General features: G+C 38.5%; 1 protein-coding gene across 4 annotated transcripts in view; it reads right to left on the reverse strand.

The window, feature by feature from the left end:
• Nucleotides 1–20822, reverse strand: part of CNKSR2 (connector enhancer of kinase suppressor of Ras 2) — a 368568-nt gene that overhangs the window by 68494 nt on the left and 279252 nt on the right. For all 4 annotated transcript variants that reach the window (XM_050936490.1, XM_050936489.1, XM_050936488.1 and 1 more), the window contains 3 exons: nt 18498–18571; nt 15383–15454; nt 4578–4645 (listed from right to left, as the gene is read on the reverse strand). In XM_050936490.1, coding sequence (XP_050792447.1) covers nt 4578–4645; nt 15383–15454; nt 18498–18571 — 214 coding nt within the window. The remainder of the gene's footprint in view (nt 1–4577; nt 4646–15382; nt 15455–18497; nt 18572–20822) is intronic.

The following is a 20822-nucleotide window of genomic DNA, read 5'->3' on the forward strand; positions in this document are numbered from 1 at the left end:
AGGTGTTCATATGCTGAGTTTACTATTTGAAGACCACTATTAGGACACTTATAGAACTATGTTGGCAGACGTTGTCCAAGAAGCAGACAGATGGAAAAAAATTGCCACCAGCAAGGGGGTGAATTTATGCCTGCTATCAAGAGGGCAAATTATCAAGCAATAGGATGGTTTCAGGATTATCAAATGCATCCAAAATTACTCTCCCGTTAGGTCTGGGAAGATGGACTGTGACCACACCAGTTGTGTGTGAAATACTAGGCACTCCCAAATCAATCCTTCAGCTAATCAAATAGTGGGGTGCAAAGACCAAATCCTCACTACCCTGCAAATGTTTGGCCAGCAGCCTGCCTTGCACAGGGATGTGTGAACGTGGTGTGGATGATTATCAATGTGACATGTCTAGTAGTAGTGCTATAGACAGAGATGACACTGATGATGTCTTTGATAAAGAAATCTTTTCAGTCCTCCATGACAAGGCATGCTTCCTTAGGATTACTGAAGATGAATGTCTTTTTTTATGTGAGCACTGCATACCTGTGTTAAAGAATAATTCCAAAAGAGTTGAGTTTTAATGCATGAATATATATCTACATATATCAATGTTCTAGATTTGTCACACTTGGCACCATTGTGTTTGGGAGAAAAAGGGCTTTCAAATGATACCCAATTTGACTCATTTCTGATGATTTTATATTATCAAAATTTCCACCAACTGAATGACCTGGAGCTGGGAGCCAGGGGACAGTGAGTCCCTCCTGCCATGCCACACAGGATGACACCATTGAAATTATGATTCTGTAGATTTTTACAAATCAAATGACATCTCCCTTAGCTTTCTATCACTACCCTGTCCACTAATGAGATTTTAAGGCATTATACTCCCGGACTAAGAGTTCAAGATAAAGCAGAGATTGTAGCTTACATACGTACCATCCCAAACATTCTTGGAGCAAAACTCAGCCACATTATACATGGCCACCACTCCCCGAGTTTGGCCTCCACATAATAATACAAGATGCGTGAAAGTGACAATTATTTTGCACACCCACTGACTGCCACATCAATTTAGTTAAACAACTTGGCCACTTTCATGTGAAGTGCAACTTTGACCAGTGGTTATATATCACCACTCAGTTTTTCTCTGTATCAGCACCTGGTATTTAGGCAGTACAGCATGGTAGAATAGCTTATCTATAGTTTTTTGTTGGCAATTCTACCACCTTCACCAAATATAGGTCCAAAGAAGTACATTACATGGTTCTATTTCCCTTTGATATATTGATAAAGAGTGGTTCTTGCTGTAACATATAAGCTGTTAGATATTTTCAACCTTTTGCTAATTCAGTTCTGAAGTTCATACATCACATAGCCCTTACTTAACAGATTTTATTGGGTTGATCAATGTACTATCCAATTAAAAATATACTGTACCCTAATACCATATTTAAGGGCATAAAAGATACAACAGAAGCTATTTACTTTTTAAAGGAAAAAAAGATCTTACTATAAACTGTATTTCCCTTTGGTTTTGGTGTAATTTTAAGTGCTAATAATTTTTGGTTGCTTTTATAACAAGCCAGTTTTCCTGGAATGATTTTGCCTGTCTTGATTTGTGACAGGCATGTAGCTGAGAGGTGTCCTCATAAAGCAACTGAATATGAATACAGGTTTCATTAATCATTAAAACACAAACTTGAAGTAGTTATGTCTACACAGAATCCCCCAAGTAATTTCCTTCATGTAATCAGAGGCCTAAGTCCTGAGAAAGAACAAAAAATACAATAAAATAAAAAAAGTTACAAGGTCTTTGAGTCTTAGTCGCTCTCAAATTACTAAAAAAAAAAGTGTCTGCATCCAAGTATGTGCATGTGTATTACAGCAAAGCCTGAGGGATCTGCTTATGGTGAAATTCCTGTCAGCAATTCCATCGCAACACATGTTTTTTCTGGCTTATAACTCAAATATTTAGTCTGAGGCTAAAACTTAGCAACACGGGAGAAAATTTTCTTTAAAAAAAACAAACAACCCACCAAGCTGCTGTTTGATTTGTATAAAGCAAAAAATATAATTTGACCAATGCTTTTATGCACTTCACTAGTCAAAATTAAATTTGGCTGACAACCTTCAATTTTGCTGTCTAGAAAGAAATCTGCTGCTGTAAGTGGTGTCTTTTAGATGAAATGACCTCGTCATTTTTAAAGGTATCATGACTTTTTTAGCAAGAGAACGCTTGTTAGTATCAATGTGCTGCCCTAATCCCTAACTGGGATAACTGATTATATTCTGGCTACCTAAAATCTGTATGATATTAAACCATTGCCACGTCTTACTCCACAGGTGACAGAATTTCAATGGCGGGCATAATTAGTGCATAGAGCACACTTTGGGAACCTTCTGGATTAATGGTCATAGGTCGAATCAGGGTATCAATTCAGAAATGTTCATCTTAAGTCTAACGTCGTAAAGTTGAGAACTGCCTGTTCTCTACTGGTATGAAAAATAAATATTCCTCTCCCCTATTTTATAATATTGGAAAAAAAGTAATCTTTGTCTCCAAAGATGTCCCTTATCATGTCATTAATATTCACTAATTTAATGTGGAACAATTTTGATATTATTGATATAAAGGTTTCCCTTGAAGAAAGACACATTTTTACCAGAACTTCACCCACACTTCAATGATTTGTGCATCTCTGAAGAATTTGAGATATATTTATGCACAGTACGTTCAGAACCATTCAATGCTTAATTGAAACAGGTTTGACAATTGCTGTTGAATTGTTTCAATGGTATTAAAATCCCTTGTTGCAGAAGGCTGAATAGAATAGAAATAGAAGACTTTTTGAAAAATTAAGCATATAGCTGAATAACGGCAGAGCCACCGAATCACAGAAATTTCGGCTTTAGAGTTTCATATAGTGCAAAAATGCTTAAAACCATAGATGGTTTTTATTTTGTTAACCTGATGCTTCTAGTAATTAAGGACACTATTCAGAAACAAAACAGCCCTTGTGCTGACAGTCAAGGGAAGCTCCACGAAGGCACTCAACTGAACTAAAAACCCTATGGTGAATGATGGATGTGCGATTGAAGCTGCCTCTAGCTACATACCTCTTGCCCTGCTTAAATACACAAACAAATACAGAGGGCATTGTCTACCCCATATAATAAACCTATGTGAGGGAATGATGTTAGAGAGATAACAAGGAACATTCATGAGAATTGCCAGGGATGTCTTTCTTGAATAAGTGGGAGGAGGGAGTCTCACTGCTGACCTTAATTACCTTGGAAGCCATTTTCAATTTAAATCGTCTGAGGCCTCAATTTGCTTAAAATGTCTACAACACACTGAGGTCTATGATCCTATGATAAGGAGGCCACTCGTCTTTTCTTTTCTGGAGGCCCTTCCTTTCTCAGTCCAACAGAGCTTGATCTGCAGCTACTGGAAGCTGTGTGTGCTTTCAGGTTAGTGTTAGCACTTAAAGAGCATTTTAAAATACCAACTAATTAATCTTGCGAGGAAGGTAAATATTTTAATGTCCCTTTTAACTTATGGGGAAACGAAGGTGGAAAAGTTAAATGGCTTGGCCAATGCCACAAGGCAATCAGCATGAGACAGGATTAGAACATGGAAGTTCCTTTTCCTCAGAACTATGTTTAGTCTACTAGAACGTGCTACCTCTCACACTATTGAGCTGTTCACTCTTGTGCCAGAGATCACACTGGCTGCTCAGCAGAGGCTGAGCATCAAAGCTAACAGGCCAGCACACTGCAACAGCACATGGGGAAAATACTGGTAGTGTAAATCTGCCTTTAATGTAATGTGCTGTTTAAGATAAGTTGGTAGATTTCTATGCCCAGCTCTGTCTAGTGGAAATGGCAGAAGTCATAAAACACTACATTAGCCCTAAACTTAAAAGTCTTTAAGAGTAAGCAAATTAAGCCCTTGTCTACATTTAAAAAATAGATCAACCCAACTACGGCACTCAGGGCTATGAAAATTTTTGCACCAAACATCATATATAGGCTGACCTAACTACTGTGGTGGTTGCTGTGGGGCTAGGTCTTCAGAAGGATTCTTTTTTCTACATACCTACCACCTCTTGGAGAGGAGATTAATTACATTGGTGGAAAAAGCCATTCTGTCAAAGTAGGTAGCATCTACACACTAAGGCTCTACTGTGGCATAGGTGCAATGCCATAACTGTGACACCATAGTCCTGGTGGTGTAGACATACCCTAAGTGAACAGGCTTGAGAAGAAAGAAGCTTCAACCTTGTTGAAAGGATTTTGCTTGTGAGTGAAGAAAAACAAACAAACAACTCCCCAACAGCTGTGAATCCCATTTATGAATTTTTCTTAGATGATGGGACACAGAGAAAAATATAAAGGCTAGTTCAGCTGAGAAGGTGAGCTAGGGTTGCCAAATTTGGTTGGATGTAATCCTGGAGTTTCATCACAAGACATAATCTTTAATTAAAGATTAATCTGTAGTTCCTGGAGACTCCAGGACAATCCTGGAGGCCTGGCAACCCTAAGGTAAGCTAAATGAAGTAAACAAAATAATACCACAGTACCTTGCTCTTGTTTGATCCTCTCTCTTTCTGCACAGCCAGCAGCAAGCATGTTAATTCTGTTTAGCCATCTGAAATAATATTTAAAAAAAAAGTGATGCTAATTTAACATGTTAATTTTCATCTGCAAGAGATCCGTGACAATGATATTTTATATATAAGGCAACTGATTTCTTTGATATTTCTATTCATGGTGTCTTCAAAGAGCTATAATTTTGCTGTTGAACAATTGTTTCCAAACCAAAGTTTCTGTTTCAAAAGGAAAACCTTGACTGAAGATGTCAAACATCTATAAAATAAAGACTTTTACGATAATCAAAGCCCTATTAAATCTGGTGCTCATAGATATGTCACCCTACCAATACTCCCACTGTTCTGATTTCTCAAGAACACACACTGTTTTACAGAGATTTAAGCAACATTTTCAGGCCTGATTTGGCATCCTAGCAGGGAAAAAGATCAAACCCAGTAGACAAAAGAACAGGTTCACTTCTGAACAGATGAGGGGGTTTAATTATGCCATTATGTGTTGTAAAGCTTACCTACAGTGTATAGTATAAAGAGAAGGAAGCACACCAGAACCTGTTTTGTGTGTGTTGGGGAAGCAGAGGGAGTGAAAGGTAGTTGTATCAAAACACAATTCACATTTAAAGTTCTAACTTCTATTTAGACCTGAAAAAACACATCCATAAACTGCATGAATTAAAAAAAAATGCACCTCTATTATTTTCTTCTAGCAATGCTGTCATTGTCAAACATGCATTTAACTGCCTGTAGCAACGCACTGCTTCAACCTCCCCTCATGCACCCATGGGGCCCTCAGTGTGTTCGTTATCCCACTGCTCACACTGAATCAACTACTCCATCGCTGAGGCTTTAAACCAACGTGACAACCTCCCATAGGTAAATCTGGAATTATTTCTAAAAAAATTCCACTGCCAGGGTTATAGAACTCTTGCTTGCCAAGCTAATGAACAGCAATTTTAATGCTTAAATATAAAACAAAATGAGAGGGACCACCAGTGTTAACTCTGTTCTTACTTGAAGAACGTATTCTGCTAATATTCCTGTTTCGGAGCCTGCTATGCCTCCTTTTCACACTGTATATAAGGAAATAGAATATTTTCTTGATAAGTGAGGTATAGCATCTTTTGCAATTGTTTCCAAATAACAGTTTCCAAGGCATTTCAGCAGATGTTAACCATACATCAGATCACGATGTGCTGAAGCTCTCCTTCAAAAGGACCACAGCATTGTCCTTTGACAGTTGAAATCATGTACAAGAAATATAAATCACTTTACATTAGGAATAACAGTAGCTAGCTGCGAAGTTACTGTTGCTGTGACTACAGAACATCTCAAATGAACATCTAATTAATGTTACCACAGGGAGGAGAGAAGACAAGCGAATCAGAATAAAATAAAATTATAATAGTTAATAGCTGCCATACATTTATAAAAAAAACAGAGTCTTAAAGCAAAAGCAAACAAAAACAAACCAACTAACCCTGCCCCACAGAACAGTTCACGTCTTAAATCAGAAGAGAGAAGCATCCTTTGCAAAAAACTATCGAAGCTTTACATTAAGTTCTTCACAAAGACCAACCTAAAATATGTTAAAAGCACGGCAGTGAGGCATTATCCATGGTTTTTACTTCACTTCACAGTTTACTACTACTAAATGCAGCCAATGTGCACTAAGAAAAAAACCAAAACAAACAAAAAAACATAACCCAGTGAAATATTTCTGGAAAGGCTTTATGATCTCAGAATACTAGATACTAAAGATAATACGGTTTTTCTTTTAGCAAGACCTTATTTTATCCTAAATCCAAGAGACAATAAAATCCTTCTGACACTCAATTAAGTTAATGTTTTGTTACGTTAATTTACACTAATGACTTGGTTACCTTTTGCAAATTACTGGGTTTTGTAATCAAATGGTATAAACTTCATTTTAATAGGTAATTTTGTTGTCAGAAAATGCTATATCCTGAAAATTGCTATCGGACAATCTCATAAAATGTGCATTAACTAATAGAGTTACAGAATAATTTATAAAATAGCTATAGAAGAACTAACAGTTAATAATTTACAGTAGTTGATTATCTGTCCCACCATCTGGAATACTATCTAAGCCAGATATGCATACAATATGGAATAAATAACTAATCTTTGCAGTATGCCCCAATATGGCAGAATGTTCAAGCACCATTTTCTTGTGAGTGGCTTGTAAATTCAGATGCTAAAAGAATGACTGTATTAGCTTCTGAAGCATATTTAACAATGTAATAAATGACATTGCATGCAGGGCCGGTGCAATCCATTAGGTGACCTAGGTGGTTGCCTAGAGTGCTAGCATTTGGGGGGCGGCATTTCCAGTCCTTCAGCGGTGACCACATCTTCGCTGCCCCGGTCATCGTCGTCATTTAGGCGGAGGGACCTGGGGCAGGGGGGCACAGGGAGGGCCGCCTGCAGCAAGTAAGGGGGGTTGCGGCATGCAGGGGAACCGCTCCCCGCCCTAACTCACCTCTGTTCCGCCTCCTCCCCTGAGCACGCCACCCTGCTCTGCTTCTCTCCCTCCCAGGTTTGTCGCGCCAAACAGCTGATTGGTACCGCAAGTCTGGGAGGCGGGAGAAGTGGGTGTCGACGGCATGCTTGGGGAGGAGGCAGAGCAGACGTGAGGTGAGTGGGGCGGAGGGAGCTGCCATGGGGCGGGGGGGGTGCGCCTCAGGGCAGGGGGGGGGCAGAGAGCTGCCACAGGGCTGGGGGGAGGGGCACAAGATGGAAGTTTTGCCTTGGGCTCGAAACATCCTTGCATCCACCCTGATTGCATGTAACATGGAATGCCCCAGCATAGCTTCTTTAGATATGGTAGGTTTCATAATGAAGATCAGAACATTTTTTAATGTATGCATAAGCAATGGGTAGAGTGACTGAAGTTGGAAACATATGAGGATGACATGGAATGTCACGGAAGTTATAAAAACCTTCCGAAGAACAGAAGAGGAATAAAATATTACAGCATAAAGATTAAATTCTTAGGGTTGTTAAAGCAATAAGATGATTAGCATTCACTGGTACAGGAGACCTCACATATCTATGTTGGTATGGTGCAAGAGTTTCCTGTTACTAGTATGAAAAGATATAGTGCAAATATTCTTGAAAAGAATCTGAAAAATTGGTGAGTTCATTGAAAGACTCAAACCTTGTTTGGTTGGTATACTGTGTCTTGGTAACCAATGTTTCTTCTGAAGTGCAGGAGGCTAAGATGCTACTCAGCACTCACAAAGCTTTTAGGGTGTCCACTTTAATTGTTTTGTGAGAATTACAAAAAGTATTGTTGGCTATAAAGAATAAATACAGTATCACTGATATTTGCAACCATCTTGTTCCTCAAGGCCAAGTGAAGATAAACAACATATACATCCATGTGTCTCATGCTGGGGGACAAGGAAGGGATTTGAATAATGCAGAGGTTTGTATAATACAGCAGAGACCCCCAACCAGGACTGTAAGGAAGAGAAGGAGCAGAAAGCCTCGGCCATGGCTTCTGCAGCAGCACAGGAGTGAAATGTGGCTTCTGTGCAGGAGTGAATGTGCAGGCCATGACAAAGGAGCAGCAGAGGGTGCTGCTGCAGGGCCAGCGATATCCGATCCCTGCAGGCACAAGGTGTAGAGATTGGATGGGGAGACTGTAGTCTAGGTGGGGCAGAGCAGACATCCTCCTGGCCAAAACTGCGAGGAGGAGGACTAAAAGGCCGAATGGCTCCTATTTGCTCTATTATCTGAACTCCTGATTATCTGAATAAAATCCATGTCCCCCTTGGTATTCAGATAATTAGGAGTATACTGTATATAACTAGAGACAGACATCAAAATAATTTTCTGCCTTGCCATATACAAGAGGCAATATAATATTTTTGGAAGGTGTCAAGTTCTCCCCATCACAGGCTCGCAGCTGCAAGACAGGCTTGCTGCATGGCAACTCAGATAGCCCCAAGGATCTAAGTGACACTGGTAACCAGTTGCACACTAAACAGAATCTAAAAATACTATCGATGTTACTGGAAATTTATTGGAGGCTTAAAGAATGGAACCTTAAATGACTGCTTCTTGAAGCAGCTAGTCCTATAACCCACAAGAGGAGAGGCAATTCTTGATTTAGTCTGAAGTAGAGCACAGGATCTTGTCCAAGAGGTGAATATATACTGACTCCCTGATAACAGTGACCATAATATAATTTAATTTAACATCTCTGTGATGGGGGAAAACATCACAGCAGCCCAACATTGTAGCATTTAATTTCGGAAAGGGGACCTACATAAAAATCAGGTTAGTGAAACAGAAATTAAAAGGTACAGCACCAAAAGTGAAATCCCTGCAAGCTGCATGGAAACTTTTTAAAAGACATCATAATAGAGACTCAACTTAAATGTGTACCCCAAATTAAAAAACATAGTAAGAGAACCAAAAAAGTGATACTGTGGCTAAACAACAATGTAAAAGAAGCAGTGAGAGGCAAAAAGGCATGCTTTAAAAAGTGGGGAAAATAGAAAGACACAAACTCTGGCAAATGAAGTGTAAAAATATAATTAGGAAGGCCAAAAAAGAATTTGAAGAACAGCTAGTCAAAGACTCAAAAAGTAACAGCAAATTGTTTAAGAACATCAGAACAGGAAGGCTGGTAAACAACCAGCGGGGCCACTGTATGATTGAGATGCTAAAGGAGCACTCAAGGACGATAAGGACATCGCGGAGAAACTAAAGTAATTCTTTGCATTGGTCTTCACAGCTGAAGATGTGAAGGAGATTCCCAAACCCAAGTCATTCTTTTTAGGTGACAATTCTGAGGAACTGTCCCAGATTGAGGAGTCATTAGAGGAAGTTTTGGAACAAACTGATCAACTAAACAATAATAAGTGACCAGAACCAGACGGAAACCATTCCATATCCCTAATCATTTTTGTTGCCCTTTTCTGAACCTTTTCCAATTACAATGCAATTCACCCAAGAGTTATGAAGGAACTCAAATGTGCAATTGCAGAACCACTAACTGTAGTCTGTAACCTATCATTTAAATCAACTTCTGTATCAAATGACTGAAGGATAGCTAATGTGATGCCAATTTTTAAAAAGTGTTTCAGAGGTGATCCTGGCAATTATAGGCCGGTAAGCATGACTTCAGTACCGGGCAAACTGGTTGAAACTATAGTCAAGAACAAAACTGTCTGACACATAGATTAACATAATTTGTTGTGGAAGAGTCAACATGGTTTTTGTAAAGGGAAATCATGCCTCATCAGTCTGCTAGAATTCTTTGAGGGGGTCAACAAGCATAAGGACAAGGGGGAATATAGTATACTAAGATTTTCAGAAAGCCTTTGACAAGGTCCCTCAAAGGCTCTTTAGCAAAGTAAGCTGCTATGGGATAAGAGGGAAGGTCATCTCATGGATTAGTAACTGCTTAAAGATAGGAAACAAAGGGTAGGAATAAAAGGTCAGTTTTCAGAATGGAAAGAAGTAAATAATGCTGTCTTCCAGGGGTCTGTACTGTGACCAGTCTTAGTCAACATATTCATAAATGATCTGGAAAAAGGGGATAAATATTGCAATGGCAAAATTTGCAGATGATACACAAACTACTCAGCATAGTTAAGTCCCAGGCAGACTGTGAAGAGCTACAAAAGGATCTCTCAAAACTTGGTGACTGGGAATCAAAATGGCAGATGAAATTCAATGTTCATAAATGCAAAGTAATGCACATTGGAAAACATAATACCAACTATATATATAAAACGATGGCATCTAAATTAGCTGTTACCACTCAAGAAAGAGATCTTGGAGTCATTGTGGATAGTTCTCTGAAAACATCCACTCAATCTGCAGCAGCTGTCAAAAAAGTGAACAGAATATTGGGAATCATTAAGAAAGGGATAGATAAGGCAGAAAATATCATACTGCCTCTATATAAATCCACGGTATGCCCACATCTTGAATACTGCGTGCAGATGTGGTTGCCCCATCTCAAAAAAGATGCATTGTAATTGGAAAAGGTTCAGAAAAGGGCAACAAAAATGATTAGGGATATGGAATGGTTTCCGTCTGAGGAGAGATTAATAAGACCGGGACTTTTCAGCTAGGAAAAGAAACGACTAAGGGGGGATATGACTGAGGGCTATAAAATTATGACTGGTGTGGAGAAAGTAAATAAGGAAGTGTTATTTACTCCTTCTTATAACACAAGAACTAGGGGGTCACCAAATGAAATAATAGGCAGCAGGTTTAAAACAAATAAAAGGAAGTATTTCTTCACACAGTGCACAGTCAATCTGTGGAACTCTTCACAATATCATCAGGCAAAGGTCAAGACTATAATAGGGTTCAAAATAGAACTAGATAAATTCATGGAGGATAGGTCCATCAATGGCTATTAGCCAGGATGGGCAGGGATGGTGTCCCTAGCCTCTGTTTGCCAAAAGCCGGGAATGGGCGACAAGGGATGGATCACTTGATGATTACCTGTTCTGTTCATCCCCTCTGGGGCACCTAACACTGGCCACTGTCAGAAGACAGGATGCTGGGCTAGATGGACCTTTGGTCTGACCCAGTATGGCTGTTCTTACGTTCATTGTTCTCATAGTATCAGACTGAAATTAGACTTCTCACCTTTGTTTCGATTCACAGAAGGGTGCCTTTAGAAAGGAGATGCTTATAAATGTCAATACTCTGCCTGTTCACGAAAACGGAGATGACTGAATGGAGACACAGTGGGATGAGCAAATAGGTTCTCTGCACACTCTCCCACTGCAGGTTTATTGTCTCTACATCTCCCAGCCCAGAACATGGGATTTTAATGTTGATGGGACTGATCATTTTCAAAAGCAGATGTGTTTTAGAAAGGGAAGGGTAAATTCCGAGCTTGCCAACCTTAGAAAGATAGTGTCCCTTGAAGTAAGGGATCAGGTTAGGAAATACATATTCACTGCACCAAACAGCAGAACAATGATCACAAAACACAGAAGTTGCCAGTATTACATGGAAATTTAGGTCTCATAAAATCAACATGATCATCTGAGCAGTAACAAGACTATATAGTCCAAAATCCATACGGCACATATACGTGTGCATGCACATACATATATAATTCCTATATCCTGTATACATAAGTACAATTAAATAGCAAATAATTCTTTTTATAAATAATTATTGAAGGAATTTAACTACCGGAAAACACATCTTCCTTTCAATAAGGCTATGCTTTTAGTAGATTCCTGCCCTTCTCTTCTGCCTCCAGTAACATGGTACAAACAGCGCTGAAAGGACTGCACAATGAAAGTGGTTGTCAGAAACCTGACAATAAAAACTCACGGAAAATGACGGAACCATTTTGTGAAATCAAAATGGTTCAGAATATGTTAATACTGTTGTCACTCATGGCTAGAAAGGGTTAAACATCCTGCAGACTAAATAACCCTCAAAAGACATGTGGGGAGATGTTTGTGTTTTTGTGTATTTACATATGTATGAGTAGGGTCGAGGATGTAATCAACAGTCCCTGTCTATGCTGCATTCTGATCATTCAGAGATCAAAAGAACATTCTAGCATTTAAATGAATTGTAAACCTGGGAGAACAAGCAAATGGCCTTATGTTAATTCGTATAGCTAAGTACTGGTGATGGACCTCCTTCAAAGTAATCCTGATTACCTTTTGTTCCCTGGGGAATTCCAATTTGTCAAAAGACATGAAATTGTACAAAAGATCCTTGGGTCCTGATTTTGTCATCTCAGATCGGCTTAGGCTTCATCAGGGGAAGTCTGAGTCACAAAACTGAGGTCCCAGTTACGTTGGTATGCCCTGAATATGATATTTGGACATTGAACTACACCTATGAACTATTTCTGAAAGAATTCTTTGTAACTACAAAGCTCACCATCTAGGCTATGAATCTGAACCTCAATGAACTGAACTCATGTCTGTATGTATATTGATCTTTTAACCATAGTGTCTCTCTCTCATTTTTTAATAAATGTTAGTTTAGTTAATAAGAATTGGCTGTAACGTGTATTTGGGTAAGATCTGAAACATTCATTAACCTGGGAGGTAATGTGTTTGGGAATGGTAAAACCTTTCGTTTTATATGATGAAATAAGATTTACAGAAATTTTCATCATATTTGAAATGGGTACTTGGATGGAGGCCTGAGGCTGGATCACTTTAAGGGAATTGTGTTGTTTGGATTTCTGAGTAACCAGTAAGGTAATAAAGAAACTGTTTTATGCTGGCTTGATGAATCTAAGTATTGGAATATCCACCAGCTCTATGAGGATTGTCTGCCCCACTCTTTGCAGTTCACCCGAACTGAGTGACTATAGCTGGTTCACACTGGGACCCTGCTCACAACTGTCTAATTCTTAAAGTTTGAATGAATATTTCTAAGACTAGAGTAGGATGCAACAAATACTTTTAAATACTTTCTTATGCTATCTCTGAACTTAAAAGATTTATTCTTTAGTAATCACCTTTTTTTTAAAAAAAATGTTAATTGTGTGAAGTCAGTGTTTTTGGAAATGAACCAGAGCTTGGTATTAGGGATAATTATTTTTTGATGCTTTAAACAAAGAGAAATTTTAACATCGCAGGGCTAGATTCTGATCTCAGTTATATTTGGTGGAGTAGGGCCACTACCTCAGATTTACATTTGTCTAACTGAGATCAGATTTTAGTCCAGAGTGTGTGTGTGTTTGTTGGTTTATTTAATTTGTGACCTGCTAAATGTAAGTCATGATGTAGAGTTAAAAAAATCAAATTAACTGTGATTAGTCACAGACCCATTTAACCATTTTTCAAAGGTCACACTGGTGTGCACTTTCTGTTTATTATATAGTTATGTATTTTTACCACCCAAAACCTAGAATATCTTTATACTAAGTGTTGATCTACTGACACAGATTTTACTTATGTTTAATACTCATTGTATTTTCAGTGTGGTCAGGATTTCATTAGTTCTGACGGTATTTTGTTCAGTGCATAGTAAAATGCATTATTAGTGGCTAGCCTGATGGAATTATGTAACACAATGAAGAGCAAAAGCAAAGTCTTACAAACAAATTTTGAAAATGAGACTTGAAAATTTTATCCTATATCCACTTTAAAGTAAAAGTAAACATTAACGTAAAACTTTAATCTATTTTCTGGTCAACTGATCTCAATACAAAATGAAAGTTTCCAGAAACTGACTGTTACCTAAAAGCAGTTAAAGATGGTAAATATATTATAGGTATCATCATTCTGATCACTGCTAAGGTATTTATTAATAAGTTATATGGACTATGTAAGGTTGTCTTTTTTCTTTGTTTTAAAAGCATATTCACCATCTCACTTATCAGTGGAGCCTGCAAGCATGAGCCCACGGAAACAGGACAATCAGTTTAAGATGGGAAACTTTAATTAGGTTTTTTTACCATATAATGAAAGCTACAAGTGTATATTTTTTCAGAATAAATGTACTCCATTTTATGCTGGGAAAAATAAAAAATGCCGTAGCAAACACCTGAACAGACAGGGGTTACCAGAGCTTGTATAAAGTTTGCCTAGAGGAGTTAAAAGTGATCTTGCTAAAGTTTTGTGGAAAATTAAAGCATTTTTACTAAGATCTCAAAAGTGGACTAAGGAACAGATAGTTAGGTCTACTCTACAAGGTTCTAATGGTGAAATTCTGGGCTTAGTGAAGTCAATGGGAGGTTCACCACTGATTTCAACAGAGCCAGAATTTCACTCTAAGTGCCTTCTATGTGAAATTCACACCACATAGAGGTGTGCACACAGGCCCTCAAAACTGGGTTTAAGTTGAATAAGCCTTGTATTGGCCCTCTGCACAGGGATGAATTTTGCCAGTTACACTCCCACTTGAGGACACTTTAGCATCCTTGATGGACTGGGCCCAAAAGCAACACTCTCAGGAACATCATTACCTGCTTTATTTCCTGAAGAATCCACCCTGCACAGTTCATGTTTCTTCAGCCACAGTGATGAGAGCACAACGACGATCCTCATAGCTTAAAGAAACATTGACCTCTAACACCTGGTTTTACTTCCTTACTACCTCCACAAGGGTGAGAATAGATGTGTGTGTGTGCGTGTGAGAGATGTGTTTCGGACGTGTTTCAACAAAATCTGAGGTCATTTTTGCATAAAATGAATATTAAAAATATCTTCTTTTTCCTTAATGCCACTTTCCCTGGTGAGGATCGCAGTGGCAACGTGAAGAGTAGGGAGTACCAAACCTCCTTTTCCTCTGCAACAGATTCCAGCTCCTCCTGGGGGATTCCCAGCGTGTCCTGGGTAGGCTGGGGGCCTCTGCCCTATCGGACATGCCCGATATAGTTCCAATAGAAGCCTCCTAGGGAGGATCCTTATCAGGTGTCCAAGTTACCTCAACTGGCTCCTCTTGATCCAGAGAAGTAGCTGCTCTACTCCGAGGCTCTCCCGAATAGCCAAGCTCCTCACACTTCCTCAGAGACTAAGCCCAGCCACCCTTCAGAGAAACCTCATTTCCAACACTTGTACTCATGATCTCGTCATTTCGGTCATTACCCAAAGTTTATGACCATAAGTGAGGATGGGGATTAAAAACATGTTTTTCTCAAAAAATTAAGATGCTGTTTTGCACTCATTCATCTAAATCTCTAAAACTTAACCTTTAATGAAGACAAATATATGACATGTTATCATTGGCTTCAGAGGAAAGCACTGTATTCAGAGATGATTCCCTATACAGTTTTATACTTTATTAGGTTTGATTACCTGTTCATGTCATCTAGATGTTCAGCAGCAAAGTAAAAGCTTTTGATCTTAGGATGGCAGGCTTTGAATGCACTGTTGGGAAGACAAAAGTCAAAACATAATGGGCAAAAATAATAATTACACAAAACATCTTTTTCAAAATTATAGGTAATTAGAAATCCAAATAATTTAATGAAATGACACAGTCTGTGTTTAATTTTCTTTCAAGTTGGTTAAGCATGTGTGTGTTTTTTTAATTCAGCCTTATAACTTTTGGGATCCATCCAGCTGTCACTGATTAAAAGGCTTTATTGACCATCTATCTTTAAATAACATCTGCATTCATACATTCACAAAGACAGTTCAACAGCTATTAACATGATAGATGTTACATTTGGATAAGCTGAAGCAGTTAAAATAGTTTATACAACAGGCAATTGTTTTTATGTGGGTGGAGGTGTCAAAAGAGTTTCTGAACAGAAAAATGACTGAACAGTTTATTTGATATAACAGAAAAGCTCTCAAGTATCAGAGGGTAGCCGTGTTAGTCTGGATCTGTAAAAGCAGCAAAGAATCCTGTGGCACCTTATAGACTAACAGAGGTTTTGGAGCATGAGCTTTCGTGGGTGAATACCCACTTCCTCAGATGCATCTGAGGAAGTGGGTATTCACCCACGAAAGCTCATGCTCCAAAACCTCTGTTAGTCTATAAGGTGCCACAGGATTCTTTGCTGCTTTTACAGAAAAGCTCTCGTTCCTCTGACTTTTCACATCACAGTGCCCTTGGCGTTACCTTCAGCACTAACGACTGGGATTCCAACAGAAAAATGTGATGTGCTGATTGATTTTTGACAAGCTGTTTTAATCCAACGGGGTGTTTACGAGGTCATCTAGCATGATGGGTAACGGGATGTCATCTTTCCCACCCACCAAAGTAATCAACATGAGTTGTCACTGAGAGCTCAATAGTATTTCATCTATTTACTGCAAACAATTTGTTAAAACAAAAAGTGTGCAGAGAGTTTTCTACAAATACAGAAAGTTATAGTGAAGCACCTGGAGATCTAGCTATGAAAACTATTCTATGAAAGTCAATTATTAATAATGTACAATATAGAAATAGTTTTAAAAAACTAATGGCCTCCCAAAGATCACTTTAAAATAGCATCAAAACACAGAGCAAAGTCAAAGAAAACAAGACAAATAGTATGATATATTTAAGTGCATTGTCCTTGTTTTCAAGGGAGATCAATTAGACAGACAACTGGTCTTTTCTCTGACTATGTGCGGGAGTATTAGAAGAAAGAAAGGCATTGTCAGGGAAGGAAATCTGTAAATGTTAGACAAAAATGATTCCTTTACAGATTAGTGCACAGAATAACATTACACAAGTGAGAACAGATGTTGAGCAGCATCTGCTCTGTTTAAAAAGATATAATCAAGTTGTTGAGACCCACATCTTGACTTATCTTAAAATTATTATAACATCTGTCATCTGGATACTAAATATCTTTTTTCTTTACTTACCACTCAAGTGGATGTTTTTTATTAATCATATTTGTGTGTTCTGCTACCCAGTTTGCAGGATTCAGAGTGAGACAATAATTTAAATGAAGTGCAGTTTTCAGAGATGAAATGACATCATCAATGACGCTGCTTCACTAACAAGAAAATAAATGAAGCAGAGCCACATTGCATTTAATCCATGAAAAACACAGAGCAATGACTGAAAACTGAAACCCTCAAAACCACAGATGAAAGTTTTAATTTTTTTTACCCTTTTTAAAGGCTATTACACACAACAGTTTACTTTAAAGGGCAATGTAAACTAATGGGAACAACATTAGCATCCTTTTTAAAAGGCCATGTAAGTCACCAAGACAAGCTTTAATCTCTAAACAGCTTCTCTGGTATAGTTTTCATTGTTTCAAAAGCACTCTTGAAAAACCTGAAAGTGAATCGAAAGCTAAAATACGGAGGTCTGCTGAAAGAATTACAGGGGTGCCAGGTGAGCTTCATACGAAAGAACCAAACCACGCACGTGCCTGTGACAGGGCAATGCACAGAGATTTCACTGGAAAGAATGAAAATGTGTGAACGCAGGCATGCACACAGCAAGACAGATACTTATGTATGCCAAAGTTATATAACTAACTCAGGACAAAAGTAATTTTAGAGGTATGTGCCACATCCCAAGCTATGGTAAATCCGTGTAGCTCCATTAACTTCAGTGGAGCTATATTGTTTTATCCCTGCTCAAGAGGAAGCCCCCGTCAGCAGATGGTTGAAATATTAACTTAGAAAACTGTCCTGGTTAGTTTTGAATAAAATAAGGTTTGTGTCTGGATTTGGCAACATGTCTCCTAAAGGCCTTTTCACTTACTTTGTATTTAAAACACTTAGTTGAGAGCCATAATAAATCCCGAGTTTGCTTTTTTCAAACACATTGTTATTTATTTTAAAACAATGATACAAAATGACAGATAAAAATTAACTATGGAAAAGCAAAAAACTCTTAAAATAAAGCCATGTACAGCTACTGTACAGCTAAACTTTTTTTTTAGCAAAACTTTTTATTTCAATCATAGAATCCCACAGCGGCAAAGGGATTTAGTGGATGTAAATAACTGATTTAGAAAAAGAACAGGCCTCCTTTTACCCATCTCTTCATCTATTTCTTATGTTGTCCCTGTAACATTTCACTTCCTCCATCTCTCAGCGTTTGCTTTTAAAAAAGGTTTATTTGTGCTTGTTAACTCATTAAGTCTGTTCCTTCACAAAACATAAAAGAGGGACAACTAAAGTGCAGCTGGCGAACAGAGTGGGAAGGAGCTAAGCATTCCTATTAGTTTCAATTAATTTTGCTGATGGTTGAGAATTGTGTGGCTTTTGCAACAGACTCATTGTGTCCTTGGGTGGGACCCTGAAAGCACATGCACATCCCCTCACCTCCCCACTCCCCACAGGAATACTGACTGTTTACCATGATTTGTGTCATGTAACCAAATCATGTTACAATGATTTCCATTCTAACCTGACTATCATGAACAAGGAAACTTTCACTCCTTGAAAGCAAGGGATTGCTTGTTCCTCCTTTTCTTTTGTTATTGCACTGTATGGTTTTAAACACACTTACTATTTCTTGCGGCATTCGCTGGCTCTATCAATTTTAAATTCAGGTAGACTGATGAATCCCTCTGCTTTTTCATCCTGTGGAGACAGTTCTATATGTTACTCAAGTTAGTGAGGCTTAAGATGAAAGTCCATTAAAACTTAAACGTAAACACAGAGAGTGTTTTACTTACCAGCTCACTACGTAGGGCATATTACTGTACTTCTGGCAAATCAATGGGAGTATTGCCAGAGTGGGAGGTCATAGACCTTAGTCTAGAATGTGTTTTTGTAAATATGATTTTAGTAGTTTGGCTGGCAAGATGGACAAGGCCCAACTGCCTTAGAAATCATTTCACAGTTGAAGCAGCATTTAATCATGGTGCCTAAACATGTCAAAAATGTAATTTAATTGTTTGTTGAGGATAGAGTAATTCAAAGGATGAAATGCAAACTACAGGTTGAACCTCTGTAATCTGGCACTCCCTGGTCTGGCAACATCCGTGAGCTGGCATAGGCGCTGACTCCATGGGTGCTCTGGGGCTGCAGCACCCATGAGGAAAAACCAGTGGGTGCAGAGCATTCACCGGTGCAAGGCTCCCCCCCGCTACCTTCCCCGACACCTCTTGTGTGCCGACGGCCCTGTGTTTACCAACTACTCCTCCTCCCTCCCAGTGCTTCTGGAGCACCGCAAACAGCTGATTCACGGCGGGGGGAGGACCTGGAGCCGGCAACCAGGACTGCAGGTAGTAGCGGGGCCCCCCCGGGTGGGCGCAAAGCCAGGGGGTGCTGCAGCACCCTCTGTACCCCTACTTCCCATGTGTATGGAGACCCACTGGCACTCTGCATTGACCTCCTGTGGTTTGGCAAATTCACTGATTCGGCACCGGTCAGGTCCTGAGGGTGCTGGACTACAGAGGTTCAACCTGTATTTTACTATGAGAACAAAATAACCTCACAGTACTGTAAATCAACCCAATTTAAAAAATATAAATGTGTACTGTTTGCTATCTTTACATGATGTTGCAGCTAAGATGAATGATCTCTCTCCAGTTATTCTTATATCTTATCAATTACACTTACAGAGGGGGAATGTTGGACTCTTTCCCTCCTCCTCTACAGGCTTGGTAATTGTGAACAGTCCTCAACTTTTCACAATTTAAAAGCACAGCATTTGTTTTAGGACACCAATACATCAGCCCCACAGACTCTGTTACACTGCTGTTTATAACTGTGAATTATTAACATCACTATTATAGAATCATGAAATTGAGACTAGAGCAAACAGATATATGTTAAAGCAATGAATCCAAATAATTTCATCCTCTTCCTTCTCTATTTTTTTTATAAAAAATGTATCTATTAATCAATTTGGTTCGTTGTCACATATTTAGTCCTTGGAAGGCTGAGAGATGTACCTTTATTTGAATCCATGCACCAGGCAATTAACACTCCACTACTGTTTTTGATAACCTCTGCTCTTATTGTTCATGCAGAGAACTCTTACATTCTCCAACACTCATGACAACTATCTTTGTCTTTGACAATTTTAGTCTCCATTCCATCTGTGCTCTTGATTTTCATTACCTAACTCAAATATGTGTTCTTCTAGCCTACCTAAAAGACTTTCCATTTGTGTGCATGCTTAGGTTTCCCATTTATAGTCACATTGTTGTAGCAACTTGTTTTTCATTTTTAATGATTGGAATGCTTGTAATATATTTTTCTAGATTTTCGTACCACTCTGCTTCTCAGAGAACACTATCTCTTTTGAACATTTTTCACTGTATTGCTCCAGCTTTGTAGATTTTCTCTGTCATTGTTCCCGTTAAATTATATTAGATATTCACAACCGCTCCCAAAGGGGGAAAAATACATCAGGATTTCTGGCATCATGGAACACAATCTTTACGTAAAATGCTTTTGTAGCAATGTCTTCAGAAACATATAAATTACACATATTTCTTCTTTTTCAAAAAGTGCATCATTCACCAGTGCATAAGCATGCATCAAGCCTTCATTTAATCATTTGACACTGTCATTTCTCTCTCTCAAGACAACAGGAACAGATATTCCCAGGAATACAGGATGTATTCATTTAAATTCAGTAAACTGCCTCTTTTCCATCCTGGTGCAAGAAAACCAACTAGAAAGGGACTCAAAGGGACTTCACATAGGTTCATAGAGTCTGTATTACTTTGAGGTGCCTTTATTTCTCCATTGCTCTAAGACAGGATAATAATAAACTTGGTTGGTATTATTATTATTATCATTATTAATAATAACAACATTTATAACATTCTAACATAGCATTATGACTAAACATAAAATCTTACAAATAGAAGTTATC

This window comes from Gopherus flavomarginatus, chromosome 1 (genome assembly GCF_025201925.1).
Source record: "Gopherus flavomarginatus isolate rGopFla2 chromosome 1, rGopFla2.mat.asm, whole genome shotgun sequence".
Taxonomy (NCBI): domain Eukaryota; kingdom Metazoa; phylum Chordata; order Testudines; family Testudinidae; genus Gopherus; species Gopherus flavomarginatus.